The sequence below is a fragment of the Sorex araneus genome, chromosome 11, assembly GCF_027595985.1.
Source record: "Sorex araneus isolate mSorAra2 chromosome 11, mSorAra2.pri, whole genome shotgun sequence".
Lineage (NCBI taxonomy): Eukaryota > Metazoa > Chordata > Mammalia > Eulipotyphla > Soricidae > Sorex > Sorex araneus.
The window spans coordinates 38,358,890-38,376,966 of NC_073312.1; the positions used below are offsets into that span (position 1 = coordinate 38,358,890).

The 18,077-nt window shown below is 47.1% G+C and overlaps 1 protein-coding gene across 3 annotated transcripts in view; it reads right to left on the reverse strand.

The window, feature by feature from the left end:
• Positions 1 to 2,689: 2,689 nt before the first annotated feature.
• The window catches only part of CHAT (choline O-acetyltransferase), a 56,986-nt gene continuing 41,598 nt past the window's right edge, over positions 2,690 to 18,077 (reverse strand). For all 3 annotated transcript variants that reach the window (XM_055119656.1, XM_055119657.1, XM_055119655.1), the window contains exons 11-15: positions 16,870 to 16,992; positions 12,566 to 12,707; positions 12,361 to 12,423; positions 7,847 to 7,984; positions 2,690 to 5,609 (exon numbers count right to left, since the gene is read on the reverse strand). In XM_055119656.1, the coding sequence (XP_054975631.1) occupies positions 5,346 to 5,609; positions 7,847 to 7,984; positions 12,361 to 12,423; positions 12,566 to 12,707; positions 16,870 to 16,992 (730 nt within the window). In that variant the 3' untranslated portion in view covers positions 2,690 to 5,345. The remainder of the gene's footprint in view (positions 5,610 to 7,846; positions 7,985 to 12,360; positions 12,424 to 12,565; positions 12,708 to 16,869; positions 16,993 to 18,077) is intronic.

Below are 18,077 nucleotides of genomic sequence, written 5' to 3' on the forward strand. Positions count from 1 at the left end.
AAAATTTCATGATTTCATTCTTCCTAGTAGCTGCATAGTATTCCATTGTGTAGATGTACCATAGTTTCTTTATCCAGTCACCTGTTCTTGAACATTTGGGTTGTTTCCAGATTCTGACTATTGTGAAGTCAGTCACTATAGTGCTGCAATAAACATCAAAGTGCAGATGACATTTCTGCTTTGTGTTTTTTGGGCCCCCAGGGTATATTCCCAACAGTTGTATTATGGGTCAAATGGGAGCTCAATTTCTAGTTTTTTGAGGAATGTCCATATTGTTTTCCAAAAAGGCTGGATAAGTCAGCATTCCCACCAATAATGAAGAGAGTCCCTTTCTCCTCCAATCTGCACGAGCACTGGTTACTCTTGTTCTTTTGGGTGTGTGCCAGTCTCTGTGGTGTAAGATGATATCTCATTATTGTTTTGATTTGCATCTCCCTGATGATTAGTAATGTAGAGCATGTGCCTTTTGGGCATTCAAATTTCTTCTTTGAGGAAGCTGCTGTTCCTCTCTTTATTTTTTCATGGAGTTGGATGTTGTTTTCTGGTAAAGTTCTATTTAACTTCTCTATAACAGTGTCCTATATAACTTTAATAATTACCCTTTATTAGATGGATATTGGGTAAATAAATTTTCCCATTCCATGGGCTGTTTTTGTATCTTAGACACAGTTTCTTTCGAGGTGCAGAAGATTTTTAGTTCCATGTAGTCCCATTTGTTTATCTTTGCTTCCACTTGCTTGGTCAATGGTGTTTCATCTTTGAAGATGCCCTCAAGCTTCCATGCTGTGGAGGGTTTTGCCTACATTTTCTTCCACGTACCTTATGGAGTCAAGTCTGATATTGAGATCTTTAATTCATTTTGATCAAATTTTTGTGCATGGTGTTAGAAAAAGGTCTGAATTCAATATTTCACATGTAGCTGTCTAGTTTTCCCAGCACCACATGTTGAAGAGTCCTTCCTTGATCCACTTTATACTTTTTGTTCCCTTATCAAAGATTAAATGTTCATATATTTGAGGGTCTGTGTCAGGATATTGAACTCCATTCCATTGATCTGCATAAATACCATGCTGTTTTAATTACTGCTGCTTTGTAGTAGGGTTTGAAGTTGGGGAAGGTTATGCTTCCTGTCTTCTTTTTCCCAAGGATGCTTTAGCCATCTGTGGGGATTTATTATTCCATATAAATTTCAGGAGTGTTTGGGCTTAGTTTACTCTAAAAAATTGTATTAAAAATTAAATATTTGAAGCTAAGGATGTTATTTTTCTCAGCAGAATTTTTTTCACTTCTTTTTTCCTCCTTGTTTTATTTTTGTTTGCTTTCTTATTTGGGGACCATATCTAGCTGTGCTCAAGAGTGACTCCTTGACTCTGTGTTCAGTAGTGACCACAGACAGTTCCAGGGATCCAAACCAGATCAACTGCATACAAAGTAGGTGCCTTATCTCCTGTGCTATTTTTTTTACCTTATTATTATTTTTTTAAATTTTGGGTCACCCACTCAGTGGTGCTCAGGGGTTTGCTCCTGGCTTTGCACTCAGGAATTACTCCTGGAGGTACTCAGGGTACCATAATGGATGCTACATATAAAATCCAGGTTGGCAGAATGCAACGCAAGAACCCTCCCACTATACCATTGTTCCGCTCCACTTCTTCTTATAACATGTTAGTACTACTAGGAACTCAGGATCATTTTCCACCTCTTCCTTTTAGTCCAGATAGCAAATTTTTATTGGCTATTATTTCAAAGATAACATGTCCTTGGCACATAGTAGGTACTCGATAAGAAATCCCTTATCTTTGATAATTCATAAAGGAAATGACTATGCTGATTCAGTTTCAGCTCAGGATCATCCTAATAAAATTTCAAAACTTGAGATGTTCTGAGTCATCCAGATGGTTTGAAACTGGGCTCCTGTCCATGTGGAAGATGGTTTATCAAGACAGTGATCTTCATTCCTATGATGCAGTCTTCTGGTCCTAGCCCACAAGGAATGTGGTTTATTTAGTGGGTTTCCCCTTGGTAGTGCTGGCTGCAAAATTTATATGACTAACTCTGCAAATATTCACAAAATGCACCTCTATATTAGGCTGCCTATTGAAGATCTAGGCGGCCCCAGAACAGAAACACGCATACACTCAGACATATGTAGATCCTCTCACTCTTTCCTTGATCAATTTTACTTTTGGGAGTGAGGGTGGGATAGGAGGCAGACTAAGACATAGTATTCAGGAAACCTGGGAGCCACTAAACCCTTGCTGCCACAGTCCCTCCCAACTGGAAGGTTGGATGCTAGGGCCTGAGTATAAAATAGGTCTTGGGCCCTGCAATGCTGGGAACTGCTGGGCCTGACAGGGGCCACCAGGGACACACCCCAAATTCTGGAGGAACTCCCAGGGCATATGGAGTTGCTTTGTGTCCTTGGCCTGATCTTGATCCAGTTAGCATTTCCATGATTTTTGTTTGTTTTTGAGCCACACCTGGCGGTGCTCAGGACTTACTTCTGCCTCTGCACTCAAGGATTACTCATGGCATTGTTCAGGAGATCATCTAGCATGCCTGGGATCAAACCCAGGTCGGCCACATGCAAGACAAGCACATTATCCACTGTAATGTCTCTCTGGCCCTTGTTTAAGGAAATTTTACAGCATTTCCATAGAGAAATAATGGCTAACACCATTTTCTTGGCATTACTCTTTATTGAATACAGACTTACAGTCCTTAAATAATCTGCATAGAATGCTTTCAATATACCGCTCTCTAGTCATACATATATTTCTTTAAAGCACATAAAACTATAACTTAAAATTAAAGGCTATAAATACACATGTACATATTGCCATAAATCTAGAACTATTTTATAAAAAATAGAACTCAAATATCAACTTTATATATTTTGGCAACTTAGCAGTACTGTAAGGTGTCCACATATATCGTTATGATGCATCATTATCCCCAAATGACTGTCTCCAGGTTTCATTTTCCATCACCTGGGGGAAAACTGGGAATAATCTCCTTTTCGAGGGTCCCACAGAGATGCTCATGGCCATGGTTCAGCATTGTCTTTGCAGAAAGACTCTTGTATATCCACATGTTCTTGGAGGGGGAAGACCAGCTTCCAGCCCCACTGTCCAAGAAGGGAAGTATTCCCACCTGCCAAACATTCACCGTCTATTTTTCAAAGCCCCTACAGTACAGAGCTGAGAGCTGATGGTACCATTTACTTTTCCTATTCTTGGACAATAATAGCTTTGAGTCTGACTCTCTGAGCTTCATGTCAAGAGTTTTAAGACAGAGTCACCCAAACGTGCCTGCTCTGGGGCAGTGCCATTCTCATGCCCACAGTGGACCCTGGGATCCACCTGCTGGTACAAGGCCCTTTGCCATGTTCTCCAGTCCACTGAAAGTGCAAAATCATTCTTGTTTTCATCTGGAAATGGAGACAACTGAGTTTCCGAGCAAGGTCAAGATCAATGGGGCTGCCTGTCCGGCAACCTATGGAGGAGCCTGAAGAGAGCCCTGGCCTGTCCTGTGGTCATTTGGGGAGAACAGAAATGGCTTTGGGTGAAATTACAGCAGGTTGGCGGCAGCTCCCTAGATATTCCTGGGACTCTTGAGCTGCAACATCTCAAGGAGAGCAGGAAGATGGACATAGGGGGAACAGGAAGGTAGGTGGACAAGAGCACAGAGAGGCACAAGCCCTCCCACCTAATGGCTCTGAAGGGGCGATGTGAGGATCTCCCGGGTCATCAAAGAATACCCTGATTTTAAAACCACAGGTTCAAGAAATTCCTGGCTTGAGACTTTGTGTTTTTGGAGTTGAGTATATTCATAATGCACTTGCCCCCGCCCCTCTCCCCTGCCTGTCCATACAGGTGACAATGTGGAGAAGCTGGCACACAGCCCGCGGCAGGGTGGAGGACCCGTAGGACTCAGAGCACAGAAGACTGAGAAAGGGTGGAGGAGAGCAGCCCCTTTTCAGAAAAGCCCTGCACAGAGCAGAGCCACTGGAGGGCCACTGAGCGCCCAGCTCAGCATCTCTTCTGGATGGGGTGGCTCCCCACTAGGATTTGCTGTCCTTGGCTTTTGGGTTGCTTTTCCACCCCCCACAAAGTGCCTCTCACATATCTATGATTAGTCTCTTGGGAGAATCTCGGGGCACCGGCTCTGTGACCTTCACCAGATCCTGTCTTCGATAGTTAGTGCCGGACACAGCCATGCTCTGCTCTCAGCCTGTCCCCAGCCCGGCTCCGGGCTCCGCCACTGGCCCGGGGTGAGAAACCCTGGAACCGTGCATCTCACAAAAGAAATCCTGCTCAGGCCCCTGAGATCACCGTCTGAAATTAATGCCACGGTGGCTTTCTAAAGAGCCTCTCAAAACCCAAACCAAACCAAGAATGACACCCCTCTTCCCTCTGAAATGCAGGTCACCTCTGGGGCAGGGTTCCTATGAAGGAGGTGGGAAAGCAACCAGACATAATGAAAGTGGCAGGACCCTTGGGGAGCAGACAAGTTCCCCCTCCATATATGCATTCCCACGACCCTGGGAAAGCACCTGCAGCGACTATTCCAGATCAATTGCAGGAAATAAAAATTTTTCCCTCATGGAACAGCCTGACCAGCATTCTGAGCTCTGTGGAAGGCTGTCTGTGGGAGCAGGCAAGGAGAAATGTATTTGTGCTCTGAGGTCACTCTTTTTCCAATGAACCTGGACTGGGCTCTGTATGTGCATGTGTGCGTGTATACATGCATGCACGTATGTGTGTGAGTGTGGGAGCGTGGGGTCACACAGTGAGGTGCTTACAGGACTATATGGCTCAGTGTCCACCATTTGGAACAGTATGGTCAGGCCCTGCTTTGAATTTGCAGCAGAGGCTCCAATTTACTCTTTAAAAAAAACAAACAAAGGGTAATGACCTCTTCCTTCAGGATTCACTTAGGTGCGCTGCAAGTAATGGGGTGACAGGCTCATTTGTTGGGCAAAAGCATCTCCTGAACTCATTAGGGCCTGCTGGGGAAATAACAAGAATATTACCTTCCAGCTCTTGGAGGGAAATCTACATGGACTTCCCTCGCCTCAGTCAGGCCACCTCTGTGCCAGCCTGGCCTCTGTGCCTGTGCAGAGTGCTCCTGGGAAGAATCAGGAGCCTCGTGCAGAGTGGGGGACTCTTTCCTCTAACTCTCAAACTCTGTGGGATGCCTCCAGAAGGTCGGTCTGTGCTGGGCCCTGAGGACTGGGAGCTACAGAAGCCAGGGCGAGGGTTGGCAAGCAGGGGGTTGGTAGGATCTGGGGGTAGCAGATTGCTGGGTAGGGAGGAAGCGAAGCCTAGTGCCAGGGGCCAATGCTAATGGGCCTGGCTGAGCCTTGTGGCCTTTTCTTTCGTGGCGGGTGGTTTGCCTGGGGCCTCTGGGGCCGGATTGCAGAGGTCTCTCATTTCCAGGAGGCTAGCTTCCACCCCTTTCGCAAACTTGGTGGAAGAGGTCTCTCTGCAGCCGTGAAAGCTGGAGATGCAGAAAAGGATGCTCTCTGCCTGCGGGTTGTAGCAGGCTCCGTACCCATTGGGCACCACAGGTCCATAGCAGCAAAACATGTCCATGGTGGTGGGCACCTGCGGAAAGAGGACAGGTTATCCACGGCCCGCTGTGAAAGGTGGCCCCCGAGCCTGGCTAGAGCGCTGGGCGTGCTAACACCTCCTCTGGTCCTTCCCCAGTGAACTTGCTTCTCTATTTCCCGCCTGCATATTTGGCGGAATTAACCAAATCAGCCAATTGCTTCAGTATGGATGGCCACAGCCAGAGGCATGAAAACAAACCCATCTAACTGCAGGATGCCAGAAGAGGGAGGACTCCCTGGTGTGAGTTCTGCTCTGCATGTGGGTCCGGAAGCTCCCCCGGTGACCCGGGGTTGGGTTGGAGGCTGAGTCCCTCATTCACCTGGGGGCCACTGAAGGCACCGAGGCAGTCAGGCTAATTTACTCAGTGGCACCCTGGTGGCCCCTAACACTTAAGATGGCTTCCCAGAGGGAGCCGTTTATGAACTGGAGGAAATCGGGCCCATCTTCTCTGCATCCTTAATTACTGTCCGTCATGCCTGGCTGCTCTTTGTCTCCCTGCAGCCTGGCCATGCACAATTAACCCGCCGTGGGTGTTGCAAAGCTGCCACCAACTGGGATTTTAGAGAGGCCCCTCAGACGTCTTGAGTTTAGAGTGCCAAGGTTTTGTTATCTGGATTACACACCTAGAATCTGTGTTTTGGAAAGCATTTAGATCTAAAATGTTCATTTTCAGTTAGAAAAAATAAATGTTACCCTTTTGCAAATGAACTACGTACACTGAGGTTAGGGGAGAAAGAGAGTGGGCAAGCTCGGGGCAGGGTTTGTTGAAACGCACAGGTTCCTGGTGCTGTGTGCTCGGGCCTTCACTTATGACACTGGCCCTTTTAATGGGGCAGAACAAACCATTAGTCTTGCTAATAGAGTCACCTCATTGTCAGATAAATTTGCCGTGCAACAGCCGAAGGCCATAAAGCCGTTTCCAAAGCACTTTTTGCCCATGGATGATTTCCTGAAGAATTTATGTTGTTGTGCTCTGCCCTCATTCATTCATGTCTGCAAGCTCACTGCCATAATGACAAAATCAAATTACTGAGTGGGCTTTTATCCTCAAACACAACTTTGTCAGCTCCTTTTATTGCCCACATCAAACCATGCTCTGATGAGGCAGGGTTTCAGTAAACTAGTGATTGCTGGTGGAGTGGGACTGTTTTCTCGCCTCCACTGCTGCCTTTCTGGGGTGCAGAGATGCCTAAACTCATTGGGTCTACTGCCTCCTTTGAAGGAACTAAATAAAACAAAACTCAGCACATACCCTTCTGCACCCCTCCACCCCAACACACTAAGCCTAACTTCTTCACTAAAGCAAACATCCGCTTATTGTGTTCCCCTGGATGGCTGAAGCACCCACCGTGTCAGACACTGATCTAATGGATTTTATTTAGTTCCGTGAGTGGTTCTCAGCAAAACGAGTCTATAGCACCACAGTGAAGGGATTCTGGGTGGCAGTTACTCCCCTACTGGTGCTCCCAGGGCATGTCAGAATAAAGACCCTGACCTGTGTGGAAGGTGCTGTCCAGGCCAGGTACTGTGCAGTACATACTCAGTGAGATTGGGGACAATTCTGGGTAGCTAGGGGCCATGCAGAGCCAGGGATCCAACCGAAGCTTCTGTATACAGAGCACGTGTTTAGCCTGTTGAGTCAGCTTTAAACCCCAGCACTGGGCTTTAGACTTCCAAGATTGGCCAGGAGTGTACCTTGGGCCTGTTGTCACCATACGACACAGCCCTCAGGTCAAAGATTGAAAGGTGGCAAGTGTCTTAGTCAGAGCATCCAAGTGTCCTAGGATGTGTGCTAGTTAGAGCTCAAGAACCAGTGCTCTCGGGGCTGGAGCGATAGCACAGTGGGTAGGGCATTTGCCTTGCATGCCGCCAACCCGGGTTCGATTCCCAGCATCCCATATGGTTCCCTGAGCACTGCCAGGGGTGATTCCTGAGTGCAGAGCCAGGAGTAACCCCTGTGCATTGCCAGGTGTGACCCCCCCCCCAAAAAAAAAGAGCCAGTGCTCTCTTAGCCTGTCTCCTCCAGGTACAGTCCATGACGATTCCCACCTAGAAAATGGGGACACCAGTGTTTGGGGCATTTAGATCATTTTGTTCTGTCCATGCAGCTAGAAAGAAGCCAATCCAGGACTGCCTGACTCCAACCAGTGGGCCACAGTCACGGAGCTCTTTAGAAAAGTCATGGGTTACGCTAGTGGCCTCGTGGGCCATTGGAAGTGCGTGAGCCATACCTGGCTGGTAGAGAGGATAAACTGGTTGCTCATCAGGTACGTTTCATCCGTGAACATCTCTGGAGGCTCCTTGCATATGTCCCGAGCCAGCTCTCGAAGCCCCAGCAGATGGTTGTCAATGGCCATCCCTGTGATGGCCTGAGCATCCGTCAGGGACAGAGAACAGGAAATGAGACAGCGCATCCCATGAGTCTCCTTCCCTCCTCGCGAGTCCACCAATGACAATGGTGATGACAATGACCAACCTATGTAGTTGTTAATGTGTGAGGATGGTCACCTAGGACTAACCACTTGGCCTGTGGTCTTGACTCTTTGGGCCCTTGCATACATTGACACGCACAGGATGAGTTCAGGAAAGGTCTGGTTCTAACATAAAGAAGTCACACCTGAGTCAAAAGTCGGTGAGTCCCAGGTGCACACTTCCTTTTAGTGTAGTCACTGCTGACCCCAAGAACCTCTCGGGGCTCTCAGTGGAAGGGCAGGGTCTCATGTAATGGAGGAGGGTGGGTGCTGGCCTGGGAACTGCTTGGCCCCATCCAAGAGCAGGGAGCGTCACTCCAGGCTATCACCAGGCAGATTCTCCTGAAAACCACTGCTTTATCCTTGAGCAGGAGCCCAGAGGGGCAGAGGATGCTAAGGTTTATTCTTTGGCTGCTATTTCACGGGCCCCAAATCAGTTCTACTATACTGGATTCATAGTCTATAAAACTGTTTTGAGACTGGAACCAACCATCTAAACAGAGGCTTATCTGACATTCAAAAGTCAGATGATAAAAAGCATCTTCACCACCAAGCTGCTCCTCAAGGGCTAAGATAACAGCATTTCTGTGTGAAAGGGGCCCAAGCCTATGGTGTGGATGGAAGCTGGATGGGCAGGGCATTCTCTGCACATTGTTGTAGTCCATGCACATAATGTGTGCTGGTTTTGCTCACATTTTATGCTTATTGAGGGAAACTTTGGAGGCAGATGGAGACTTGGGGGCCACCTGTAGTAATAATCTCTGGGTCATTGTCAGCTTAACTGTGTGATACTTGAAGGTTTCTGAATTATGTAGGAGTATGGCTAGATCATGAATGCTCCACACAAGAGGTATCCTCGCCCTCTCCTCACAACAAACTTTGTTCAGGTATGCAAGGCATGCTTTGGAGAATGACAGTTTTGTTTGTTTGTTTGTTTTTGGTTGAAAATGAATGTTCAAAGACAACACCATTGTCTCCAACTGCACAGACACATAGGTTTGGAAATATGAGTTTCAGATCTTAGCTTAATCTGGGTGTGCCTGTCAGCACAGAGTGGGAGAGCTCTGAGGCATTAAGGCATGGGACACATGGTGCATTACTCCGGTCACTTTGCTGATATGCTGATTTCTGTGGTTCCCTAGCAGCAGCTTCTCTGTAGAGCAGTCAGGCCATACCTGTTCTCACTTCCTCTAAACTCACTGTAGCAATGGAATGGTTTGGCTTTGGATCAGAGCCACAAAAAGTAATGAATAAAATAACTCATCCTGTGAGAGTACAGGAGTTTAGGTGCACACAGTCTACCCTAGTTCAATACCCAGCACTACACTCAGTACCACCAGGAGTGATCCCTGAGCACAGAGCCAGGAGTAAGTCCTGGGTACAGCCAGGTATGACCCCCAAGACCAAAATAAAAAATAAGTAGCACTGTAGCACTGTCATCCCGTTGTTTATCAACTTGCTTGAGCGGGCACCAGTAACATCTCCATTGTGAGACTTGTTTTTACTGTTTTTGGCATATTGAATACACCACGGGTAGCTTGCCGGGCTCTGCTGTGTGGGCAGGATACTCTCAGTAGCTTGGTGGGCTCTCTGAGAGGGATGGAGGGATTGAACCTGGGTCGGCCACGTGCAAGGCAAATGCCCTACCCACTGTGCTATTGCTGCAGTCCTAAACATATGGGTAATTTATAATTTTGTTCCTCCTCTTCTTGCTCCTCTGTGTTATTCTTCTCTGGATATGCTAAATAGCGTTCTATGTGGGATCTCTTCACTATCATCCTTTTCCCCCTCTTCTTTTATTATTTTGTGTTTGGATCACACTCAACAATGTTCCAGGATTACTCCTGACTCTGCACACAGGAATAATTCCGATAGTGCTCAGGGGACCATATGGGGTGCCAGGGATCAAACCCAGGTATAAAGCAAGCACCCTACCTGCTGTGCTATCTCTCCAGACCTCGCTACCTCTTTCTTGTGTTGAGTCTTCTGATTTTCCAAGTGTTGAACTTTCTCTTCACTGTATCACTGTCATCCTGTTGCTCATCGATTTGCTCGAGCAGGCACCAGTAACGTCCCCATTGTGAGACTTGTTGTTACTGTTTTTGGCATGTTGAATACACCATGGGTAGTTTGCCAGGCTCTGCCATGCAAGATACTCTCGGTAGCTTGCTGGGCTCTCCAAGAGGGATTCAGGAATCGAACCTAGGTTGGTCGTGTGCAAGGCAAACACCCTACCCACTGTGCTATCGCTCCAGCTCTTCACTGTTTTATTATCTTTATTTAGTGTTGTAGGTGCTCTGATATCTTTGTAAGAAAAAGTAACTAAGGAGTAATGTTTTTGAGACTTTGTCTATCTGAAAATGCTTTATTTTGCCTTCAAACTTGATGATGACAGTTTAGCGAGGCATAAATATCCATTAGAAATAATTTCTTTTCAACATGTATAAAGGCATTTTTCCACTGTCTCCTACCTTCCAGTGCTGATGTTGAAGGGAGTTCCATTAAATTTTGGGGGTCTAAGTCCTGGTGGTGCCTGGGAAGCCAAGCTGTGCTGGGAATCAGACCTTGGAGACCTACATGTGCTCTCTCCCTTGGAGCTCTCTTCCTGGTCCTCCAATTATGTTTTATTCCTGGTCTCTCTCTCTCTCTATATATATATGTATATATATTCTTTCTGCAAAGTTTTAGAATCTTCCCTTTTTTCCTAGTATTATGAAATATCCTTAATGTGAGTATTTTTCATCAGTTATGCAAGGTACATAGCAGATGCTCAAAATTTAAAGAAATTCTAGTGTTCTGGAAAACTTTCTTGAATTATTTTGTTGTGGATTTCTTCCCAAGCAATTTTTCTCTTCAGACCCCTATTGATTGAAATATTTGTCCTCTTGTACTTAGCCCTTTTTTTTTTCTCCTCCCTATATAACCTTATTTTTTTGGTTGATCTTTGGGAGAATTTATCTCAGCTTTATCTTCCAATCCTTCTGTTACATTTTTTTCTACATTTCCCCTCCTAGAATCACTTTTCTTTCCTTTCTTTCTATGTTCAATTGGCAAGCACCTCTTCATCTTTCAAATCTCATTTCCTCTGAGAAGTCTTCCTGGCTTTCCTAAGCAGATGAAGCAGCTTGTCCATCAAGATGCTCATTATGCCCTCTCTCGGGATATTTCCGGAGACTGGATTGAACATCTAAGAGCTTCTTCTCTTTATGCCCCAAACTCCTGAAGTCAGATCTTTTTTCCTTTCCTAGTATTCAATGCTTTTCCTGCCACAAAGCAGGAAAACAGAAAGATACTTAACAAAAATATGAGGGTGAGGGGCCAGAGTGATAGCACAGTGGGTAGGGCGTTTGCCTTGCACGCGGCCGACCCGGGTTGGATCCCCGGCATCACATATGGTCCCCCAAACACCGCCAGGAGTGAATCCTGAGTGCAAAGCCAGGAGTAACCCCTGAGCATTGCTGGGTGTGACCCAAAAAGAAAAACAAATATGAGGGTGAGTTTGATTTTTCCCAACTGGAACAAATTCTTGACTAACCTGATAAATGTGGGACCTAGCAACTGAATTAAAGAAAAGCTACCTTCAGATACATACTGTATTTGCTTCCAAGTACTTAGAATGAATTTCAGTCAATTCTTTTACATAAATTACATGGCCCTTCCAAGGCTGCATGAGAATGATTTGTACTTAGTATATCGATCACCAGCCCAAGTAGTAGCTTATTCTTCCTTGTTTGTATGCAAATGAAGGCCTTAAAGTACTAGAAAATAAATGATTTCCCTAAACAAGGGAAACATTTCCTTTACAATTTTGACTTCACTATTAATTTCCAGAAAAAAAAATATTTTTTATTTGCAGGCAGCTTAAATAAATACACAGTGAATAAGAAGGCAAAACCAGTCTCGGGTAGGAACAGACACTGCCTCGTTGGCAAGTATGCCAGGTATGTGGGCTACTAGCACTTGCTGAGCCTGGTGTCCCCCTTTCACATTTGACTGTTGTGTAAAGTCTACAGTGCCACCCAAACTTGGTGCTATTATTATCACTATTGATTTTGCAAAGACCATTCCTTGTAATAGCCAGGGATAGAGTGCATTACCTAGTATTATTAGAATAACGTTCTAATATTCAGAAACAGGAGGCTCTGAGAGTCAGGGTGGCCTTGCTAAGTGGCCAGGCAGTTGGGGTCCAGCTCTCACCCAGGAATAGGGAGGTCGGGCTCTGGACAGAGTCTACAAGACGGGAGCTCAGGGTTCCATGGAGTCAGTCCACTCACCATGACTGTGTACTCCGTCTGGGCTCGGATAGCGTCTCTCAGGAGCAGCAGCTTTTCCTCATCCTAGAAACAGTGGAAGAGGCCACTCGGTCACCAACCAAGTGGAGAAGCCGGAAATTGCAAATTGCGGAGCTGAGCGGTCAGGCAGCCCCGTGTCCCTTCCCCAGCCACACATGGTGAGGACCTCAGAGGAGGCAGGGCCTACCGGCACAGAAGCCTTGTGGTCAGTGACGGCTTTCACGAAATTCAGGGCTTCAGGGGTGGCAGATCGGATGTTGTCCACCCGTCCCTCCTGGAATCTGCGGATGGAAGCGCTCTCATAGGTGGGCACGAGCCTTCTGTGCAGCCTGCGGGCGATGAAGGATGAATGGAAATGGAGATGCTGTCTCAGGGGGTCCTCCACTCAACACCGGGAGAAAAATAGCCTCAGTCACCTTTATTTTTACAGTCCTGACTTGACGTGGGCTCGTATTTCATTTTAATGTTAATAGAATTCTCCAGGAGATTCCCCAAAGATGAATGTTGGGGAAACACTACAACAAAGACATACACTTTCCTTCTTATTCTGGCAGTACAGCGTGGCTGTAAAATTAAAAAGTGACTGGTAGCTTTAAAAAAAAAAATTCCCAATCGGGTGGAAAACCTAGAATTTTCTACACGACCTGATGAGTGTTTGATAAATAGCACTGAGTGGAATAATTGTGTAATTAATCATTTGTACCCTTAAGGGAATCTCATTTTATTGGAAACAATTCAAGCTTGACCTGTGAAGTGAGGCCGGGAGGAGGTCTTGGTGGACATGAGGGGAGGAAGCTGCACTAGCCTGTTTGGGCGGGCGGAGCTTCCCCCAATCCCCTGCTCTGCATCTGGGCTTCTCTTCCCAGAGCTGGAACCAGAGACACAGCAGCTGTTCCCACACCAGTCAGGGAAAGTTTCTTCCTTCAGCTTGAGGAGGAAGTGAGTATTCCTAGGCTTGACTACCTGACTGGCACACACCTTTCTTGGTGTCTGCCAGCTAGTCCTTGGTGGTGGGGGTAAAGGAAGGAAAAGACAGAATTCAGAGAGTGGCAGTGAGAGCCTGAAGCCACACAGCAAATCATGTCAGCCTCCACACTGGTGGGGGGGGCGGGGGACATGGCATGGAGGACAGGGAGGCCAAGCTTTTCTTGGCACAAAGCTTGGCACCACATTTCTTGGAAAGCAGGTGAAGAAACTTCTTGTTGACTTACATCTTATCTCCCTAAGACTGGCTTGGGGTGCTTGATTCCTGTTTATCTGTGATCTTTGGAGGCAAACATCACACTGAGCACCAAAATCGATGCTACCATTGACTGGTCACTGATCAACATCAATTTAGGCAGCTTCTGGATGTAAGGGAGATCTGGCTGTGACATCTGTCACCCCATTGATCTTCAGGGTTGATTTGGCTGATCTGGCTGGCTGAACAGGTGTTCCCTTCCTCCCTCACTGCCCCATGTGCGTGCATGAGTGCTAGGTTGGACCAGATAGATATGACTCTATCCTGGATAAAGATGAACTGTTTTTTTGGTTAAGGGTATAAGAGTAGCCACACTCCCCTACTAGAACCTCCAAACAACCTCCCGACTTAGGCAGCTTCCAGGCTTCTGCTAATTTAAGGGAAGACTTTTTAAAAAACTGTTATGGTCTAGACACTAAAGAACATTCTTCATGAGATACAGATATGTTATGGCTATTCTGAGAACCCAGGATATGGTCACACTTTTTCTGGTTGCATTCAGTAAAAGCTAAGATAACTTGGTGCGTAGAGGAGGGGATCTGGGAGGCTCCACAAGCCCTTCTCCATTCTAGATATGTGGCTCTGAAGTGCTTATCAGGTCCCTGACCCCAAGGCCCATTACAGCTACCTGCCAGTGTCAGGATACCCAGGTGTTGCGAACCCAAATGGCCCTGGTGGTGGTGCTCTACTTCGTTATGAATGGTTGCTTCTAGACTACTAGAATCAGCAAGAATCAGCCATGGCTCAAGAAAGCTCAATTTTTCATTTTATTTAAAAATTATGTATCTGTGTATGTGTGTGTTAAGGTCACACCCTGTGTTCAAGGTTTACATCTCTCTGTGCTCACGGATCACTTGTGGTAGGACTCAGGGATCATAGAGGACGCCAAGGATGGACCTGGGGTCAGACGCTTGCAAGGCAAGTGCCTTATCTTCTGTACTCTCTCCAACCCTCCCTTTCTCCTTTTTGTACTTTAGGTTTATTCTCCTGTACAAGACTGGATGGACTCCCTACCTTGCCTTCAGCTCTTACCTCTCTCTTCATTCCCTGTCTTCATCATAGAGCTACCAGTAATGAGGTTTTTCTAAACCCCCAGAGTTGGCCATGCCACCTCTGGCTAATATTCCTATAATGTGTTCTCCCACCTGCTCTGGAATTCAGTCCTTGAGCCTACTCTCTACCTTCTATGCAAGATAACCAGGGGGTCAGACTTAGGGGAGGACAGTCTGGGAAACAAAGTCAACAGTCAATGAACTGGACTGTTCATATGAAAAACAATTGCTGGGGATGAGAAGGAGAACAGGGCTTGCAGTGAGCTCAGTGGAAGGGAACCTGCCTTGCAGGAGGGATGCAGGAGGTTGAGAGTTCGATCCCAGCCATCACCCCCATGCCAAGTCTGATCCCACCAATATTGTCACTGGGATCCCCAGCACTACAATAACATGTGCTTAATCTAGGTCACCACACCCAGGTGTGAGTGAGCACTGTAACCAACTCTGCAGGTCCCAGTAAGCACTGCAGAACTAAAGAGTGTGTGCAAGCTCTGGTCATTGTATATGATCAAGAAAAAGGAAGGATAAATTATAAATATATAGATATAATTATATATATGACATAATATATAATTTTATATGTATGAGAGACATATATGAAAGGATATATAAAAGAAAAGATATATATGTGTGTATATAAGAGAAGAAAGGAAAAGATGTGAGTAGAGAGAACTAGCGGTAAGGGGTCGGAGGCAGCTGCAGAGTGAAGGTCTTAGGCAGGAGTGAGCTAGGGTGGGGCGGGCCCTGGGTGAGGCCTTTCCTACCAGCTTTTCTAAGAACAGGCTTTGTTCTAAGGAGAGTGTTCGAGGTGCTATGGTTGACCTCCAATTTGCATATTTCAAAATTCACGGTCCATGAAGACAGGAGGACAGTGGACATGGATGGAAGTGGAGAGTCCTGGGAGCATGTAGCAGTGACTAAGCCTGAGCTGAGTGGACTTGGGAGGGGTCAGTTGCATTGGAGGAGGGGATGCAGGAGGAGATGGGATGGGTTTGAGAGACCCGAGGAGGAGAACTGACAGAGGGATGTGGGAGAGGAGGACAAACAAGGGTGAGTCCCAGAATGTCTCACTTGGCCCACTGGGGATCCTCGCTACATTTCCTTAGGAAGGACAGAGAATTGGGAGGAAAACAGCCACAGTCAGAGGGCCCTAGCTGAGTGCTGGGTGAGTCTGGAGGAGCAGGAAGAGGCAGGGGCCTCTTGGTTGGTTTTGGTGCATGGTAGGATTTCCTGCCCCAGAGCCAGGCTGTCTTCACCGGGCCCCTCGGAGGAGGGCGGCTTGAGCTCCACCCTGCCCCAAGCAGAGCCCCAGCAGCCGAAAATCTCCAGAGCCCACCCACAGCCATGCTCAAGGCCACTCTCCACACACTTGGACGAGCCTCACGCATGAAGGAACTGACAGAGGATCCCAGGTATGTGGGATCCATGGCTGAGATCTCCAAGCCTGCTTGAATTGGGACTGGGCCTCCTCCACCCAGATCCCCAGTTTTCCAGTAGCTTGGCAGTCACACCCACAAACTGCCCCTAGCGCCATGTAATCTCATCAACGGCCACATTCAGAGACTATAAAACAAAGCTCTAGGAAGAGTGATGCAGAATCTTGCATGGCAGAGTCTGGCTAGCTACCCATGGCGTATGTGATATGCCCAAAGCAGTAACAATAATGAGCCTCATTCTCCTGACCTTGAATGCAACAGGGATGAATGGAGACATTACTGGCGCCCGGTCGAGCAAACTGATAAACTATGGGACAACAGTGATACAGTGATACAGTGATGATAGGATCAACATCTGGAGGGGCTCAGGGCCCACCAAGGCTACTCTCTAAAGTGTTGGGGCTTGAACCCACAGTCTCTCCTATGTAAGGCTGCTGGTTTTATATTTTTCTGTTTGGGAAGTGAAGCTCTTCTATGTAAAACCTAAACGATGTCACGTACAGGATGCGACGAGGAAATGTAGATGCCCAGCATCCCTCTGTGTGCCCTGGGCCCCCCACTCAGGCACAGCTGACTGCCACATTCCACTTCTCAGTTTGTATTCACTCCCTGAGACTAGGTCAGGTGACTCCTCTCCTGCTGCCTACGCTGGCCACCTCATATTTTCCAGGATGGAAAGACTCCTGCCACTGTAGATGCTCCTAAGGTCTAGAGGCGTGTGTGTCTGACCTGCTAGCATATTATGGCGTATATTCCAGCTTACCTGTAGAAGGTCAACTGCAGGGCCACCTGAATAAAGGCATCGGGGCTGCATTTCTGCTTCTTGATGAATGTCTTCCCGTAGCTGTCAAACTTATAAACAATGAAGTCAAGATTTTTCACGATGCTGTGGAAGAATAAAAGATGCACTTATAAAACGCAAAGTTGGAGGCACATCCCAAGCGTTTGTTTAACTGTGCTGCTGATCTAGATCCTCCTGCTCATGGCGGACTCAGTCCCTGCTCACCCTTCTCCCTATCCCCATGAGACAGGCCTTGGTAAGGAAGTGGCAGAGGGCACACAGACCAGGGTTATTTGGAATTGATAACTAGGCTTGTCTGGGCAGGGCTGGTGCTTTGTGCATGGGAGAGGTCTGGGCCCCTCTGAGATCTTTGCTTGGGTGGGAAGAGCACTGCTTACAAAGGGACGGCTGTGAACTCTGCTGTGCACAAAAGAAAGAGGCCATTCATTCGGCGCCGCTGGGAAGGGCTATCCAGATGTTCCTGGGTTCTATTGACATCCCAGCCATCCTGCCAGACCCAGCAAACCTCTCTCATATCTGTCTCTCAGATGGCTGGAAGACCTGTCTCCTTACTGGGACTCATCCTTGTGCTTTGGGAGGAAAAGACTGGGACTCATCACTGATCTTGATTGCCATGCTTGACCTTGAAACTGCTCTTTGAGTCTCCCATGACTCACTGTCAGAGGAACAGAAAAATTCCCTGGGTCTCCACTGAGATGTCTGAGTGTGATACCCAACCCCTCCAGCTGCCCCATATTTCCCAATTCCCTCCTCCAGAGTGAGTTTGATTTTCGGTGGACCAACCCCTCTCAGTCGTGTTGACCCAGAGTCTCTGATAAGGCTGAATTCACAGTTATCAGAAGCACCTGGAAACTGCTTATCCCAGCCTTGCCAACTTAGACCCCCTTCCATGGGTGGCTCCTGCTTCCCTACCCACCAGCCCCTCCTGGATCTTCCCTTTCTCCAGGGTGAGGAGCAGGAGGCTGGCATCAGCTGTGATCACCTAGCATCTGCTTGAATCCTTGCTAGAGAGCACGCTCCGTCCTCCACCCAGGGCTCACTAGCTCACCAACCAATCCTACTCACTGGTTATTCCAAGAATAACCTATAAGGTCAAGTATCATACCGTTTCCAAGATGAATATCCAGGGTTTCTCTCACTCCCTCAGAAAAGCCAGTCAAGTGTCAACA